This window comes from Pagrus major, chromosome 15 (genome assembly GCF_040436345.1).
Source record: "Pagrus major chromosome 15, Pma_NU_1.0".
In the NCBI taxonomy this organism is placed as follows: Eukaryota; Metazoa; Chordata; class Actinopteri; order Spariformes; family Sparidae; genus Pagrus; species Pagrus major.
This window is the reverse complement of record NC_133229.1, coordinates 10507197-10524550: the sequence shown is the minus strand read 5'-3', so window position 1 is coordinate 10524550 and position 17354 is coordinate 10507197. Positions and strand designations below refer to the sequence as shown.

Here is a 17354-nt window from a genome sequence, read left to right as displayed (position 1 = left end):
AAACAGAATTCAAATGTTTTTATTTACAATTCTTTAAAAAGGATTTTACTGATTATGTAATTAATGTCTCTGTGCCTGTTTAACTGTCTTCCAGTATTGTCAAGAAATCGGTACATTGTAAAATCTGACAGTGACTTACTTTACTGAAAAAAAAAATCAAGGATTACCTCAAAATTACCAGTTAAAATAGTCTGATCGTTTTAAGTTGTTAAAACTTTTTAGCTCGTACTACTTAAATTTATTACTTTACTTTACTTAGTTATTCTGAGGTCATTGTATTCCTGAAAGTTTATACTGTAGCATCATGAATAGTCATAGTTTATAAGGCTAATTTCATTTTTCCTTAATTGCTATGGAGTCATACTGATCTCACATTTTGAGGTGAATATGACCCAGCTCATCTCAGGCAAATAATATTAAGTTGACCTCTGAGAAAGGATCTCTTTCTAAATCTTTAGCAAGTTAGGTAAGAAGGCAGAACACTGAGTCATGCATTATAATTTTATCGTTAAATGTGAAAATGAATATGCTCAATTGTCAGACTGTTTGTTAAAGATCTAAGACCAAATCTCTGGTCAAAAACAGTATTTGCATATTAACATGTTGTTAAAATACCAACATCAACAACAAATATGCATTTTGTATTAAAACTCCTCAGTTGTCCTTAGGGTACACCTGTCATCAGGCTACATTTTGCATATCATAGAAATAAAATGGCTGCCATAAAATTAGAGAGGATGCTTTGTGATTAACAACACAAGATTATTCTAAAGAGATTGAGACATTTTTCTTGTCTTCCTCTGAGATGAAAGGGGGCACTTGTACTTCATAATAAACCCTTAAATCTAGTGGCAATAATGCAATGTAATAAATGTCATATATCAAACTGATCTCTCATGTTGAACACTGATTCTAAAAGTCTTTTAAAGTCAGTGCCCAGCGTCTGTTAAACAGGCTTGTGCAATTAACTTCTGACTCAACAAAACTTTTTTTTTATGTGCTGAAATGTAATTTACATAACATCCAAAATGTAACAGAGCAATTAAGTGAAGTAAATTACAATAGAACAGTGCAAGACATGTGATTAAACAGAAGACTGTTCAGAGAGTCTGCACTTGAAAAGAGCGAGAAAGAGAACAATAATACCATTTTGGGTGGCACGTCCAGGAATATTTACAGCTACAGTTCATTTTTGATCTAGATTTATTCAGGGTGCCTTGATGGCAAATTCAGCCTCCTTCTTCTCACTGATGTGCAGTGGTTTGAATAAACAAATACTTAATGCTGCTCGACACTGAAAGCCTGTTAGTGAACTACAGCAACAATCATTCACTCTGTCACTGCATGAGGTTGGTAAAAGACCCTTTGCCTTCTCCAGTTGTGGGAACCACATCAACAAAACCTGAAAACAGCAGAAAATAAAACACAGCAAGCACAGCATGTAGAGGACATTTTAATTAGTAGTATTACATATTTGCCTCGACGACTAATGGCCATCAGATGGGAATATCTTATGCTGCAGTAGTAAGTTGTCCAGCGCTGGCCTAATGAGCTTAATGTTAATAAAAGATTTATGTGCTTGAATGACGATACATGAGCTTATGAAACGGAATGTAAATTCTGACCCATATAGTAGTCTATGTGTTAAAATGAGCCTCGGAGTCCAGTCGTATTTGAATAAACTTTTAAAAATAGATTTGAAAAAAAACAACAACACTCTCACCCCTCCCCCATAGGCCTGACCGACAAACCGTCCCACAGGTCGGCAGTAAACTGCCGACCTGTGGGACGCTCTGCACTATAAACCGTGAACACAGTTTCATTACAAATGACACTTAGGATGAGAACTAAAGATATTCTGATATAATAATGATATCTGGCCAAGACATAGTGACACTATTCTCACTAAACTCCAAGAACCCCATGTTCTCTTTGTGTATTGATGAGCTGTGTCTCCTGCATTACACAGCTGATAGATGTTTTTTTTATCTGTTTGAATTATAGTTTTTGTTGGACACAATAATGATAGATCACAATTCAAGTAAGTATCAATGTGTTAATAAGCACAGTGTTATCAGCTGGCTTACATAAAACTCACCCAGGTAATATTTGGGTGAAATTCCATTGCCTACCATATGAACCCATTAAGCTCTTTTCATACTACGTGACGCCAATGAAGTCATTCATGTTTACGCCATCTGTCTTTTAGATGTTTACTCCTGCTCTTGCATTTAAGCAAACCCATTGGAAATGTTTCATAGGTCAACCAATCCCTGTGGACCTGTTTGATAAGAATGGAAGACACCTTTGGGGATGGAGAACACCTGCACGTAATGCTAATGAGGCCTTGCAGGAGAGTCGTTCAGTACAAACAAACTGGTTGGCAGATCAATGGCACACATTTGACGACTAAAACAAACATATGGCTTCAGCCAAATAGAGGAAGGGAATGCGCTACTTAAGGACTGACGGGGGACTTGAATTTGTTTAATTCAGTCCACGTAAGACATGTTGTACTGACTGTATGGTCTAAACTCAATTCAGATGTCTTACCTTCACTGCAGTCCTTTCCTTGGAACCCCGTCTGAGAACAGTCACATGTCGGTTCGTTGTTAATTAAACTGCAGACTCCTCCATTTAAGCACATGTTGGCTGTACCACAGAGGTCCTTTAAGACCCCGTCACTGTCGATCATTTCAGATTCCGTGTTGTTGACCTTTATGTCTGTTATCCATCCAGGGAAAGGCAGCTGATCCTTGACCACAGCTGATGTCAGTCGTAAGGCCACGGATCGTAATTCCGGTGGTATTCCACCAACGAACAAATGGCTGAAAACAGTCATATCCCGTCTTTTGGACTTCACCTCGACCCATTTCGTCTCACCGTCCACAATCAGGGTTGTGTTCTTAAAGTTTCTCCTTATCGTGACTGCGTGCCATTGGCTGTCGTTGACCGCTGTGTCAGACACGACGGTCGCGGGCTCGGCACAGAAGATCGAGAAACGCAGGCTGAGTTTACCGTTCAGTATGAGAAGTTCTAGAAAGTCACAGAATCCCTCGTCGTCGAAGTAAACTAGCAGCCCGTGGGAGCTCTTCGTTTTCATGTTAAAGCTCATCTCGCTCTCGCAACATGCATTCCACACCGGAAATCGGGCCCACTGTCCCTCAGCACCTGTGAACTCTAGACAAGTGCCTATTTCTACAAAGCAACAAATGAGCAGCCCAGCCCATAAGATATGGGCACCATGTGGCTTTTGTAAAACCATTGTGTGATCACAAATTCTGTGTGGGTGGATAGGGACTTATAGGGCTGAATTTATTTATAAGAAGCTTTGATGAAGCAAGAGTGACTGCAAGAGAGTAGACTGGCATATAACTGACTGTCTACATGGATAAACAAGTGTGAACTGATGCATTGTAAGACATAGGATTAAATGTTATAATGTATTTGCATAGCAATCGGCTTGGCCAACATTTATTTCCTGGAGCAAATACCATTACCTCACACTGTCCAGGCCACTGGCCAAACCTCTCACTGTTGGCGCCAAAATAGTTTGAACTGTTTAAAGGTCCTCTCTGCCATGGCTATTTACAGCAAAGTGACAGGGATTCAAATATCCATTGGGCACACTCGGTCTAATTTATGTAATTATGGGACAGTCCCTTCTGGTGCCAGTTAGAGTGTGCACGGTTTCACTTGAGTTGAAATGGCAGCTTTAATCTTCACGTTCATGCCAACATTCTTTGGCGGGTAACTGGAAGCCTTTGCTCGGGGCTTTTCACCCTGCATCCTCTGTAGCAATGAGAAAAAACGCCATATGGAGCCACGTTGGCTGATAAGCTCAGCAAAAGAAGCGGTCTGTCTGTCTGTCTTTCTGTCTGTCTGTCAAGGCAGTCCTGACAGTCCCATGGCTCCCTGCAAAAGAAGAGCAGATTTAGTACAGTATCAGCGTTTTCTTCAGCGTGTCCATTTTCCAGATCCACTTTGGCCACAGCTTTAATCAAAAGTCAGAGGTAATACTATGATTCAGGCAGGAGCACGGCCAATCAGGCACTTCTATCCAGAGAGGCCTTTGTTACAACAAGCCAAATCATTAGATTAATATCAGCAGGGCTTTCCAGGAAGCAGAGCAGCACTGGACAGTATCACTGAAACCACGCATTACTTCATCTTTGCAAGATGGAGCAAGATTGTTTTTTTCTGCCATGCAGCCTGTCCAGGATTACATTTTTTTTTCTTTTAAAACGTGCACAAAATACAAAAAACAACACCAGTAAATCATCACATGTGATCGGCTGCATCTGTAATCGCACCCAGATGTTCCAAAAACAAAATCCCTGCGAGACCACCTCAGTCACACCAAAGTCCATACAGGAAACGACAAGATTTTCAACTCACTCTTTAAAAAAACAATATGACTTTTTTTTTTTTGCTCTCAGTCGTTACAACTTCTGCACCGTGAGCAGCATTCCGACATACATTGGGCTGTCCACCGGCCTGCCCTCCTCCTGAACACCCAACATGAGAAAAAGTGCGTCATTTGATTCACAATGGTTGGTTTGTGTACGAGTCGACGAACCAGCTGAGAAAACCCCAAAATGTGCTCTTCATAATATCTGCCTCGTCACTATTTTTTTCCCCCCCACACGGAGCACGAGTCGGATTCTGCGTTTCTTTCAAACCCAACGTGTTAAATATTAAAATTTAAAAAAAAGGAATAAAAAATATATTGTAACCTGGTTTTAAAATCTCCGCAATTAGTTTGCGTTTCAGACACGGCTGCACGGGCTTCATCGGCTTTACTTGGGAACCGCACTTTAAAACAGACCCCGTGAAAAAGCGTATGTGATGAACGGCAGTGAGGCGTTCAAATGCTCATCATGCTTTAACTAACACACGGGATGATCCTCAGCGGAATTCGTGCGTTTTCATGGGCGACACATCTGATCAGGAACATGCCCCATACCTTAACATCTTCCCCTGGATGACAGCTGCGGAGGGCGCACTATAATCACAGCGTTGTTTTATGCCCTTATCTGCGGCATTTTTGCAGTCAACTATATATATGTTTAAAAAAAATGCCTTGCAAAAACAAGACGAGGTTTTTTTATCACCTTTACGCGTGCACCTTTACTTCTACGGGACCCTAAGTAGTTGGCACAAGAGGAGGGGGAAAAAAAAAAGAAAGAAATGCGATTTCATGCAAAACACCGCCGGCTGAGCTCCCGTAAATCACGACAGTCCATGTTTTCGGTCTGTTTTTCGGTCTGTACCTCAGATCCACTCCGGCGAAACCTTCAGCACATCAAGATCTGCTTTCAAGTGAATCACAGCGGCAGTGGGAGAGAGAGGTAGAGGATGACAGGGAGAGAGAGAGCGAGAGCGAGAGAGAGAGAGAGAGAGAGAGAGAGAGAGAGACTGGTCCACTTTCACTCTAACTCCTCTAAAAAACCTGGAGAAAAAAAGAAAAAGAGAAAAAGAATGAAATTACCTTAAATATCCCGTCCCTTAAAGTTTGTTTCCCAGATCGGAAGAAAAAGACCAAAGGAGAGAATTAAGAGCAGGTCGGTGAGCGCGCCGCCGAAATCCAGTTATCTTGGTGGAAGAGAAGGTGCAATCTGGTTTCCCTGTTGAGCTTATCCAGCGACTGTCAGGAGCCACAGACAGAGCGTATCACGTGTCTCTCAGTGATGTCTACCGGGGAGGGGCTGAATGCAGTACCTTGGACAGCGCCTCTGCCTCCATAAGCATCCATCCGCGGACATTTATGGCACAGGCAACTTTGGAGATAAGGCTTGTAAAACTGCGAGGATTGATTAATCGATCGCGCTAAAGAGTCCAAACGCACCGAGGCGGTCAGGAGATGGTTTAGGTACACTTGGAGCACGGGGCTCGTGTCTTTACAGCAAAGTACAACAGCTGCTCCTCCAATACGTGTATATTATCTCACAGATCGATCCTGTCGGATTACAGCAGCCGATCAGAGCCACACATACTGAAAGAAGGAGAATGAGATCAGTCATGGAGGAGTTCTCAATTCAGGGATTATTATGAGATCCAGCTGAATGATTAAATACTTAAGTAGTACTTTGTTTTTATGGCATATTTATGGCATGTCCCTAAGGAGGCTCATACTTTATACTATACAGGAAATTACCTTATACTATATATACTGTATATATAGTATAGTATAGTATATATATATATATACATATATATATATACACCAACATACATACTATATGCCCTGTGTAAAGAGGACCTGCTTTAACTCAGCATTCGTTGGATTCTTTTGTCAAATTATTTGTGTTGTTTAGTTTTTCCCCCTGAAAATTTTAAAGATGCACTTTATACTTTTGGAAAAGAAACTCAGAAAGTTCATATTTACGATATTAATACGCAAAAATATTCACAGTATTCGATCAATGTTCATAACTAAACAATCCATCTTCAGCTGGGAACGAGTACCCCAGATACTGTTGGAAGCTACAAAGGTGGCTTCTTAGAAGAGTTCTGCAGATATAAACTTTAAAAAAAAAAAAGTTCATTTATTCAGTTAATTCTGTAATCACAATTTGGATTTTTTTTAAAAAGCACACCCTTTCAGAACACACATTTGTTTTTTACAATGAAAACTGCTGTAAACAACATTTGAGTGGTAGTTAAACACATAATTGCCGTGTTTCCTTCCAGTGACTGTTTTAAGGTCGGAGCAATTACAAAAACTTGAAGGTTGCTATAGCGACCCTTGGGCCAGTATCCAAAAGCCAGACATGTGCGCTTTAGTTGAGTTATTCTGAAGAAAAGGGGACAGTCTACAGAGAAAGTGTTCCTAAAATAACAGGACATGCCGTAACAGTAAAAGCAGTCGTGACATATATAAAGTACATACATAATGACACTGCAGACAAGCAGAATATATAGATAGCTGCAGCAAATAGAGAGTTTAGTGTATTAGTCATCCATTGTTTTGATTGGTTACTGAGAGATTTATGTGTTTACTTGTCTGATATGAATTATATTCTGCTCTCTTGATACTGACAGACCCGGCTGACTGGCTAAAGGCACTTTTACACAGCAGACTAGTGCAATCTCCTCTTAACATGATTAGTATTGGTTCCTCTGTAGGCTACAAGTAGTGGTGGTGGAGCAAAGTTATGGGTGACTGTATACCAAGCACAAGTTTGCATATTTTGTTAAGTCATCCGAACCGCTAAATGTTTCTATTTGCTTTGAATATTTGTATGCGTGTGTGTGTGTTTTAAATGCTTGTTTGAACAGTAATTACAGTGGTTTCAGTGCACTCTGGTTGGCCTGTGGCCAGCTTGTTAAAGGATAAGTTCATCCAAAATTTAAAAGTCATTCAATATCCATTCACCCCCCATGCGGATGCAAAGTCAGCGCAAAATGTCTGGAACTTCACATTGAAACGGTGTTGCAGGATTTTGCCTAAACAACTGAAATAGATGGGGAAACAGCAACAAAAAAACAACTCAAAATGTACTCATCTGGCGTAATCCAAGTCTCTGGAAGCCTCAAGATCCCAAAGTGATTTGAAAAGACAGATTTACAACCAGTTGAGCTCGTGCAATAACGCTTTAAGCATAGGGTAGTGAAGATTTCAACTTAATAAAGGGTAGAACATCTTTTCAAATCAAGTTGGGATCTTGGGGCTTGGATTGCACTTTTTTTATGTTTATCTACTTCAGTTGTTTAGGAAAATGCTTCAACAGCTCCAGAAATGTTTGGCGAGCTTTTGGGTGAACTTATCCTTTAAACAGTAACTCTTATGAGTGCAAATCAAAGAATGAATAAACACCTCGCCAGCCTCTCTAGACATGTGGTTTCTAATGAATAAAAAACTTGCAAGATTGAACTTGACCCTTTTACAGTTTTTCTTAGAACAGGTGACTTGAGGGAGCATTTAGTGTCGGTCGACCCAATGATTTAATTCATTCACACAAACTGTAACTGTTGATGTGGTGGTCACTGGAGCTGACTGTTGTAGACACATTTCTCTTTCAGCCATTGTGAGTGCGTATGAGTAAAGTGAGCACTAGTTCAGCACATCACACAGGATGTCCTTGAAGAAGACACTTAAAGCTTGAAGAATGAAATAGCTGCTCAGTGGCAAGAAACAATGAGGTGGAGGAATGGGTCCTCGTGTGTCACTATTATTAAATGTGTTTGCACCGTGAAAAGGTCATCTTACCGTGCATGTTTGGACATATTTTCAAATGATGCGCTATAAATGTGAAGAGCACACTTTGCCATAGTTTTTATGTTGATGCTTGTGGATTTGACCTTGTTTCAGTTACTTATAGGCTCTAATGCTGCTTGTGCTTCACATAGAATAACACAAGGAGCAGACTGCTGTTGTCTGCCTGTACTGAGCTCTGAGGTGGGCGTGTCTTGGGCATTTCCCTTTCTCCATCCGGTGAATGTTGTGATGAGGTCCACATTGCATTCTATTGCATTTCATTCCAGTTGCCAGAACCAGTTTAACAAACAGCTGCACACATGATTAAATATTGTGCCTCATTTGTATGTAAGCTAAATAATGGGACACCGTGAGCTACTTGGTTGTAATATACTGAATTAGGTAAGATGAAAGATGACACCTATATGTTCACAGACTATATTAAGCCATCTGATGCAAATTTTGCGTGCACTCTATACATTTTATCCATATACAACTAAGCATGCCTGATGCATGTTTCATCCCCACAAGGCTGGCCCCATGCACCTGAATTTGTGGACTCACGTCTGGTGCAATTGTGGTGCAATCAGTCTTTTCGCTTCAGTGCTGAAAAGCTGTCTTGTGTGTTCCATGTGACCAGTAGGCTCACACATTTCTTAAAAGCAGGCACAGTGAGAGGATTGCATTGTTCACAGGTACATTTCATGTAAAAATATATAAAAAAAGCAGAAAAAAACTAGTTTCTTTTCCATTTTTGGATATTTCACTTTCCCAGCTTCCTCTATGCTAGCAGAGTTAAGATAACATGCATGAATGTTTAATTTAAAACACATATTCTATATGAATTTTAATGGGGCTCAGTGGTGTTGGGAACGGATATTATAACAGATCTTATTTCTGGTTGTACAAAAAGTCTACTTAGTGCAGGATGTATTCAAGTCTCAACAGTGCACCATCCTTTTGTCTTCAAGTAGTTGCATTATAGGTAGTAGGTGCATTATAGATTGTATAAACGGTCATCAGTCACTAATTATGCTATCATTAATCATTAAAAACCTTAATTTTTTGCACCTTTAAACTCGAATGGGCTGCATCGCAAATTTGGTTAATTCCAATAGAGTTACTTTGGGTGGACCAGTGGAATAGAAAGTTAGGATTTGTTTTCCCTGCAAGAGGGTTTCAGGCTCACAGTATACATAGATAAAGACACTTTAAATAATTGAGAAAACGTGTACAGTTTAAAAGTGTATTGTTGACTATCTACAGAGTAAACTTTCAACCCATCGGTATTATTTAAACTTTATGCAGAGGAAAACCTAGAAGTCAAAACTTCAAATAAACAGTGTATTTGGGAGGGGTTGGATACTGCAGGGTTTAAAAAAATATATTTTTCAAACTTTTGAGGTTACAGTGTTGCTTGTGTAATGACGGTGACAGATTGAGGAGAACAAAGAGATAGTGCATTCAAGATTAATAGAGGTCTGAGCTTCCTGGGTTCATACCGGGACAAGATAAGGCAGCCTTGTGTTCATACATTAGTAATCTCTCACTTTCCAAAGTAAGCCAAGTCAAAAGTTTAAAAATCACAGAACATTATAATCAATCCATTGTCTTGACTTATTTATGCATTAACAAAAATCAGTTTAGGGCTAACTGGTACAGAACCAGCTGTCATCTTTTTTCTTCCTCTTCCTCTGGTGCTTCTGTTTCTCTTTTCTAATGAAACTGATTTTTAGAAACACACAGCATTCAGACATCACACTGAAAAATACATCTCAGACATGAACAAGGGCAAATTCATAACAGCTGCAACCAGGTTTCTGCACCCACGCACACATGCACCTGACCTCTATGGCAAATTTCAGCTTCATACTAAAAAGTTGCAGTTGCTATACGGTGCACTGCACACAGCTTTGCGGACCAATGACTGGATAGATTTTCATGGCGGAGTTATGAAAGGGTGCAGTGCAGAATTACAGGGGATGGGTCAATTCACAGCAATGAAAAGGGAAGTCTAATGATGCCTACCAAAAGCAACAACAACAATCCGCCCATGAGTTATGAAAGGAGACGTAGCTAAACGGTATGTGTGTGTGAGTATTTGTGTGTGTCCTCCCATAAAGTTTGGTCATGCCTTTTCGTTACTGTCACTCCTACACTCTCTTTATACCACTTGACATGAACAGTTCATCAGCTGTCTCATGACTGACCTTTCCACAAAGTCTTATGCATGTCTGTGAATCCATCTGGAAGTTATGCACCTTTCTTGTGATAGGCCACTCCCAATGCCACGCCCCTCTACACACACCTTCACACACACAGACATGACCTCTGTGCCAAATTTCAGCCTCCTAGGGCAATAACCTGGCTACCAAAGCATGAAATATCTGTGGACTGACCAACTGACAGACCTACGAGCCAACAGAGTGAGCTGTAGACAGATGGTGCTGAAATTATAAAAAAAAAATATTCTTTTTAAGCTGCCACTAACATCTGATCCGCCTCTTCAATTTCCTAAATTATCTAGCACAAGATAAATCAGTGGTTAAAAATACATGTTTTAAAACATACTACAAGGATCATTTAATCAGTTTTTTAAACAGTCTCAAATTATTATGATGCCTCTATATGACCTACAACGAGAAGACTGGCTATTTCTATGTTGTTCTTATAGTTAATAATGACTTCTCCAGGTCGGATAAATCATAAAATTATAACTAGTTTTTATGGTGGATGAAGGAAGGCTGAGGATGAACTTAGGGGTCTCACTGCCTGAGGAAAGAAGCAGCTCTGTTTCACCATCGTCATATTATAGTTATTAATCTTACGTAGCCACTAAAGGACGCATTACCTCATCGCAGGTTCAATTCCCCGGTGTGGTTGTACACAGCAGCTTCCAGGTGTGACTGTGTAAATGTCATCAGGGCGTTCCTGAAAAAGAGAGCTCTCAGTGAAAGTGCCCTGAATAAATAAAGGTTAAAAAATAAAAAAATAAAGAATCGGGAAAACATGAAAGTTCCTTGTAGCAGCTTTATTTCCTTTGTAGCCATGTTGTGCACTCCCACAGAAACACAAGTACAATTGTCTCCAAATCTCGGATTCCTCATCCCTGAAGTAAGCTAATTATTTTTAACCCAATACTCTCAGCCACAATAGGCCAAACAGTTTTAAGATGCTGCATATGTCTGACCAGATCAGCTATGACTTCTTTGACCTTTTGTGGTTTGCAAAACAAAACACTATGCTCCACTTCCTGCCTTTTTGCAGTGTGGGCTGAGCACATCCTGGTCCAGTCTCTCTACTGAATGTAAGGAGATGAAATTGATATTGATCTTTTCATCTAATTCCAGGTGAGAAATAAAATATATTTCACCAAGTGTTGAAGTAGACTATTATTTAACAAAAATAGAGCAGAAGGAGGTCGGCTTTTTTGTTGTGAATACATTCTTCACAGGTATACTATGACAGAAACATTATGGGCTCTTGGGAGACCAGATACCCTTTGACCACAAAGAATGTATAAAACTAAGTGGTTTCTTACAGTTTAAGGTCTAATTCACTTGACCTTTTTGGTCCGTTTCGAGTGATTACATCAGACTGATAAGAATATGGCTTTGGACCAAACAACCGCATGACTTTCAACTCTGCTGCAGTGAGAATGCATCATGGACCAACCACAGGAAAGCGTGGTGGTATGGGGCATTTGCATTAATTCAAGAACTGAAAAAAAAACATCATCTAAGATCTCTAAGATTTGGTAACTGTGGAAACACATGAGCATGTAAATTTCACTCTGGAAGTCAAGGTATTGTGTATGTTTGTATGTGTGTGTGAATGAATTTGTAAGCTCCTCATAAAACTTAAGTATTTTTCGACATCTACCATATTATTGGGGTACAACATACCTCTTTCCTGTCCTCTGCTTCTAACCATCTATCATTATTTATGACAGAAGCAGTCTAATTGCAGTCCTGACCGATGCTACTGACTTTTACAAATGTTTGCACTGTATTAGATTTTAGGCCTCTGACTCAACATGTTAATGTAAAATCAGGATTCCATTGCCGGCAGCCTTGTCAGTGGCCCTACGCTTCTGGGTTTGCCTCTGTAGGTACCACTTTAGAGTCAGTTCTTGAAGCGCCCCTGCAGTGCAGTAGTATAAAGAGAGAGAAACAGAGAGTCAAGAGAAATGTGTTTTTGAATGATGTTACGCAAGTTAACACATGTAGGTTATTACTTTAGTTTACAAGACTGAGCACAGTTTTTTAATCCAAAGTATGATCTTTTCCTAAACCTAACCAAGCCAGGACCTTTTTACAATGTTAATAACAGTCCAAAAACAGTGTGAACTGTTTGTCAGCAAGCTTTATTTAAAGGTCTAACTGGACATTACATATTATGTATTATTGCTGGGGGGTTCTTTAAGTCTTTAGTCTTTAAGTAAGTTAGTATTGCTATGCTCACTCTGACATCGGCACATAGGCAGTTGTAGCAGATTGGCCACTTGAAATTGTTTTAAAGCACTGGGTCACGGTTAGCAGACAGAGGCACAAGCAGCTTCTCATTTCTAGTCAACGATCATTGATTCGGATTCAGATTTGATTAGCTGTAGCTAGCTAGCTAACTAAGCTAATGTTAGATTACATGAGAACCATGTATACTAACAGTCTTAAATAGTCCCTTGGCAAGGCGCCTTGGTAGCTCACCTGGTAGAGTGCGGGTGCCATGTACAAAAGGCTGAGTCCTTAGAAGCGACCTGCAGCCTTTTGCTGCATATCATCCTTCATAATCTCCAGCTGTCACTATCATAACAAAATCACAAAATAATTTTAAAATAATTACAAATTATACGTGTTAGTATGCTTTAACACTGATGTTGTTCAAAACAGCATGTGTCAATTTGTACTTGACAAGGTGTTTAGGATGAGGGCTGAGCTTGGCAAATGTAACACTATCTCGTTTAACACTTTTGTCTCGGGAGTGAAATCCAGTGCAAAGCAGGGCGGGGCTGCTAATGTTACCCTAGACTGTCAATTGTCGGTTTCATGTTAAATAAAGAGTCTGAGCTGAATTAACAGTTCTGTGCGTGTTGACAGGCACCTGATTCTGAGCGAAAGGTGTTTATTTTGGCTGTCAAGATAAGAGCGTACATCTTGAGGAAAGTGCACAGAGCATTGGGGGAATGAAAGAAGAAAACAGATGTGAGCGGTCCTTGATATTATTGAACTGTTTCTTAGACTGGGCAGTGGATCTCCTGCAGGACTGGAGGAAAATGGTAAGCAATATTCTCCCAAGGTAATTTATCTTCTCCCAGACTAATTTAAGAAACTGTGTGTTTACTCATGGCAATTCTGAACCGAGTGTATGAGGACATTACTTTACTCTAAGGTGACGGTCTTCTGGCAGATGAAGTACTCCTTCATGAAACTCTCAGTCGCCACCACAGTGTACTCCACTAATAAACAAACATATCAATCATAATTTTCACAAATTGATTTTTTTTTTGTTTATATTCTGCTGCAGCACACTTATTTTGTGTGTGGGGGCTTCAGTGTTTAATTGGACTTTGGAATTGACATCTTCACATGAAGTGCTTTCACAGTGGAATATGGATTATAAATTGATTAATTGTATTCATTTTTATTGGAGGTGGTGGCAGAGGGGTGTGGTTGCAGAAGTGGCTCTAGGTGGAGAGCCAAGGTAGCTCAGCCAGTCAGCATGCACAGCTGACAAGCAAGCCCACACGCGATTTCAATTACCCTGGCTGGTTAGACTTCTAGTCAGCAGGTGCCAATTATTTATTTCAGGCATTTAACCTGAAACCCATTCAAAAAAGCCATTGACTTTGAGATGAGGGAACTGGAAGAGCCAAAATTCTAACACCATTATATTCCCAAAAATCCTAGCCACAAAGTAGCTCCAGCTAAAAGAGTGAGCAGAGGCTCCTAAACATAAGACCTACACCCAGTCAACCATCCATCCATCCATCCATCCATCCATTTGCAGCAACTCTGTGAAGAGGTCTCAAGAGGACAACTTTTAGTTTCACTTGAGAACTTTTCAAGATAGCTTTCGAGATAAGATCCTTTGTGAATACAGCTCCTGAGCTTTACCTACAATGACAAGTTCAAATGTCTGGTGTGTAAATAGCCCACGTTAAAGGTCAAAGTTGACTTGTCCTAAATAACCAAGAGAGTGAGGCTTGATTCAGTGGCTTATGTTTATGGGCCCTCTATTGTCTAAATGCCACATGTGCGTCACATACAACAACATTATTTTCATAGACTGATTAAAATATTCAGAGCGAAGCCACAAGTGTGATTTCAACAACGACGACAATAATCCTGTTTGTTCTCTGAACAACATACTTGAATAAAAAAATATTACACATTAAAAAAAGAAAGGCGATGAATCACAGGCTCATTTCCTAACAGTGGGAACACAATGGGCACATTACTAAAATAGGCCCAAAATGTCTTTTTATCCACCGTGTATGAGTCCCACTTCTCTCTAAAGTAGCTCGATTTTTTTCATGAGACTCTCACCACTCACCAGCTGGGACCATTTCTCTCTCCCTATTGAGAGCATCTGTATCTCCTAGATTAGAGCTGATTGAATTTAGAAATCTGTATCATTACAGTTATTAGATTAGAGGGGAGAGGGAAAAAGGACATTGCAACTCTGAATTTCATTTCAGAGGAATTAATGAAACGTAGGAGTGTGGACCACAAAGAGCTGGTCACATGTCCGGCTTGAATGAGCTTACTGATTGTATTGACTCTTACATAATGACCCTACTGAAGATGCATGAGAGAAGCATTAACATGCCAAAAATCTGATTAAAACCTAGATTTCAAACCCTGGCCAAACAGCCTGGAACAAATTGCTTCACTCCTTATTGACATGAGATCCAGGGATTATTGAATCAATTGATTTTCAGGCCTTACTATTTTTTCAACAGTATTTGCATTTATTTGTTTTGTGCAACACTTTTCAGCACATTTCCATCATGGTCGCTCTAAGTTTATAGACCCTGCTGAATGAAGAAGTTTGTTTTATCAATCTAGCGTTTGGTACTGTTTGCAGACTGTTTGTAGACACCATAGGAGTGATGCTTCGGTTTGTCATTTTAGCTACAGTGCCTTGATTTAAACATTGGTTACCGTCATGGTTTATTTTTTCAGGTTTTGATGTTTCCACTTTAATTTGTGGAATTCATCCTCATGTATCTTGTTGTGACTTTTCTCTCCTCTTTTGCCAAACAGGTTAAGACTATGAACCATTTAATGCTTCTCAATAAGACGCATATGTGGTTTATCCTTAGAAAAGTTGTTTTTTTTTTCTTTTCACCAGCATGAATTTCAAAACCCTACAGAATTGCCTATTCTTATCTATGGTCGGCTGGAAAGTACTTTATACTTACATGGAAACATATACTATGATCTGCAAGCTTCAGGCAGCATAATCATGTTTTTTGTCTTAGAGCAGTTAGAGTGTGAATGTATTGTCTTTTCAGACCAAAGATTGGTCTAAGATTTTCATTCTAAAGATCATAGCAAAAAAAAACAATATAGTCCTTGATTAGTAGCTAAGGATCACAGTTTCAGTAGTAGTTAATGTTCATGTGATTTTTACTCATGTATTAAAACCATGTGTACGTAGGACTTAAAATCTCTTGATTTTCATGACTCCTAGTAGAAGAATCAGAAAAGTCAATAGCTGCTAATTTCTTACCCCATCTGGTGCGGTCACCAAAAAGTGGTATAGAATAATTGATCTGTAAAATATTAGGCGCACCACCAGGTGGCAAACTAGCCATGTTAGGGGCCCATAAGAAATTTGGGAAAGGGGGCCCCTGAGGGCCATTCATATTGGCAAATTGGCAAAGTTGCATATGCATAATATCCTTCTCAGTGATCAGTGATGTATGCACAATATGTGTCTATATGATATTTAACATTAGATATTATTTACTTACAGTAAATAAATAATAAAAATAACATGAAATTAAGAAAAGCATAGCCAGCCAGCCACCGTCAATGTGGGTGTGCCCCTGCACTGCTCCCTCAAAATCAGTGTTTTATGTGTTGATGATCTCTGGCCTTATTATGTACGTTGCTTACAATGTGACGACGTTTAAGTTGCTTAGTTATTAATTCAGGTTTTAATTGGTCTGTTTTACTGTTATTTATAATTGAAAATTCTACTAATTGGTAAAAAAAAAAAAAAAGGTTTAGATTATAAACGTTTTTCATTGGTGTCAGATTATTTATGACATAATGGTGAGGAACGCTGGTTGGAGGGAGTTTTTGCCCTCGTCCCAACAGACTCTAGAATCACAACCGGCTGTACTAACTGGGGAACATAGTGTCTGTATGGGCAGGACTAGTTGTTGAACTGAGGTGGTGAGCTAGCTGCCAACTCACCGTTTTCTGTGTGAGGTTTATTCCCACCTGCTTTTTGTTCACATTGCAAACAACTTTGTTCAATAAAAAATAATTAAAGATGGAAAATAAAGCTCGCTAACAGGACATAAAGGTCACACAGTTTATTTAGAAGGCACAATTGTACCATCGACTCGTGTCTCATAACTCGTCTGCAAACCAATTCTAAGGTTAAAAAAGCGAATGGTTCAACACATCTGATAAGCAATAATACCCTCTCGATTTTGGACTCTTGCTCTCCGAACCCTCAAAGGTAATTCATGGTCAAAGTTCACTAAATTTGAACTTGCTGTGATTCCATTGGAATGAGTAGAAATCACAGCAAAATATTCAACTTTTTCAGCCCAGGCCTTTCCACAGGAGTGACAGTAGGACAATAAGAATGCAAAAGCCAACCATAACTTAAGGCTGGAACATTTGGTCTCATTATCCGTGTATTCTTCTTTGAATAAAAGTCATACTTCACTGAATGACATTCAGATGTGACAGATGAAATTGATGCTATGTACTGGTGTCAAGGTGTCGAGTGTCTCTCCCTGACAATGTGTGCTACGAAATCCAGTTTAAAGTGCTTTTACATGTGTCTGTGTACACTGTAGCTCATGACTCCTGTAGCACATTCTTGTTCCATTCGGGGCTTTGTCTGGGGTGCATCATTCCCCTCGACCCTGCTTTCTTCCCATATTGCATCCAGCACACAGCATTATCCT

The 17354-nt window shown here is 39.6% G+C and overlaps 1 protein-coding gene across 3 annotated transcripts in view; it reads right to left on the bottom strand.

Moving 5' to 3' along the window:
• LOC141009307 (neurexin-1a) overlaps nucleotides 1-3265 on the bottom strand; it is a 272300-nt gene extending 269035 nt beyond the window's left edge. For 2 of the 3 annotated variants that reach the window (XM_073481849.1, XM_073481848.1), the window contains exon 1: nucleotides 2554-3265. In XM_073481849.1, the coding sequence (XP_073337950.1) occupies nucleotides 2554-3265 (712 nt within the window). Of the gene's footprint in view, nucleotides 1-2535 lie in introns of all 3 variants that reach the window. The other variant, XM_073481851.1, reaches the window with a different exon arrangement.
• Between the last annotated feature and the right edge of the window lie 14089 nt (nucleotides 3266-17354).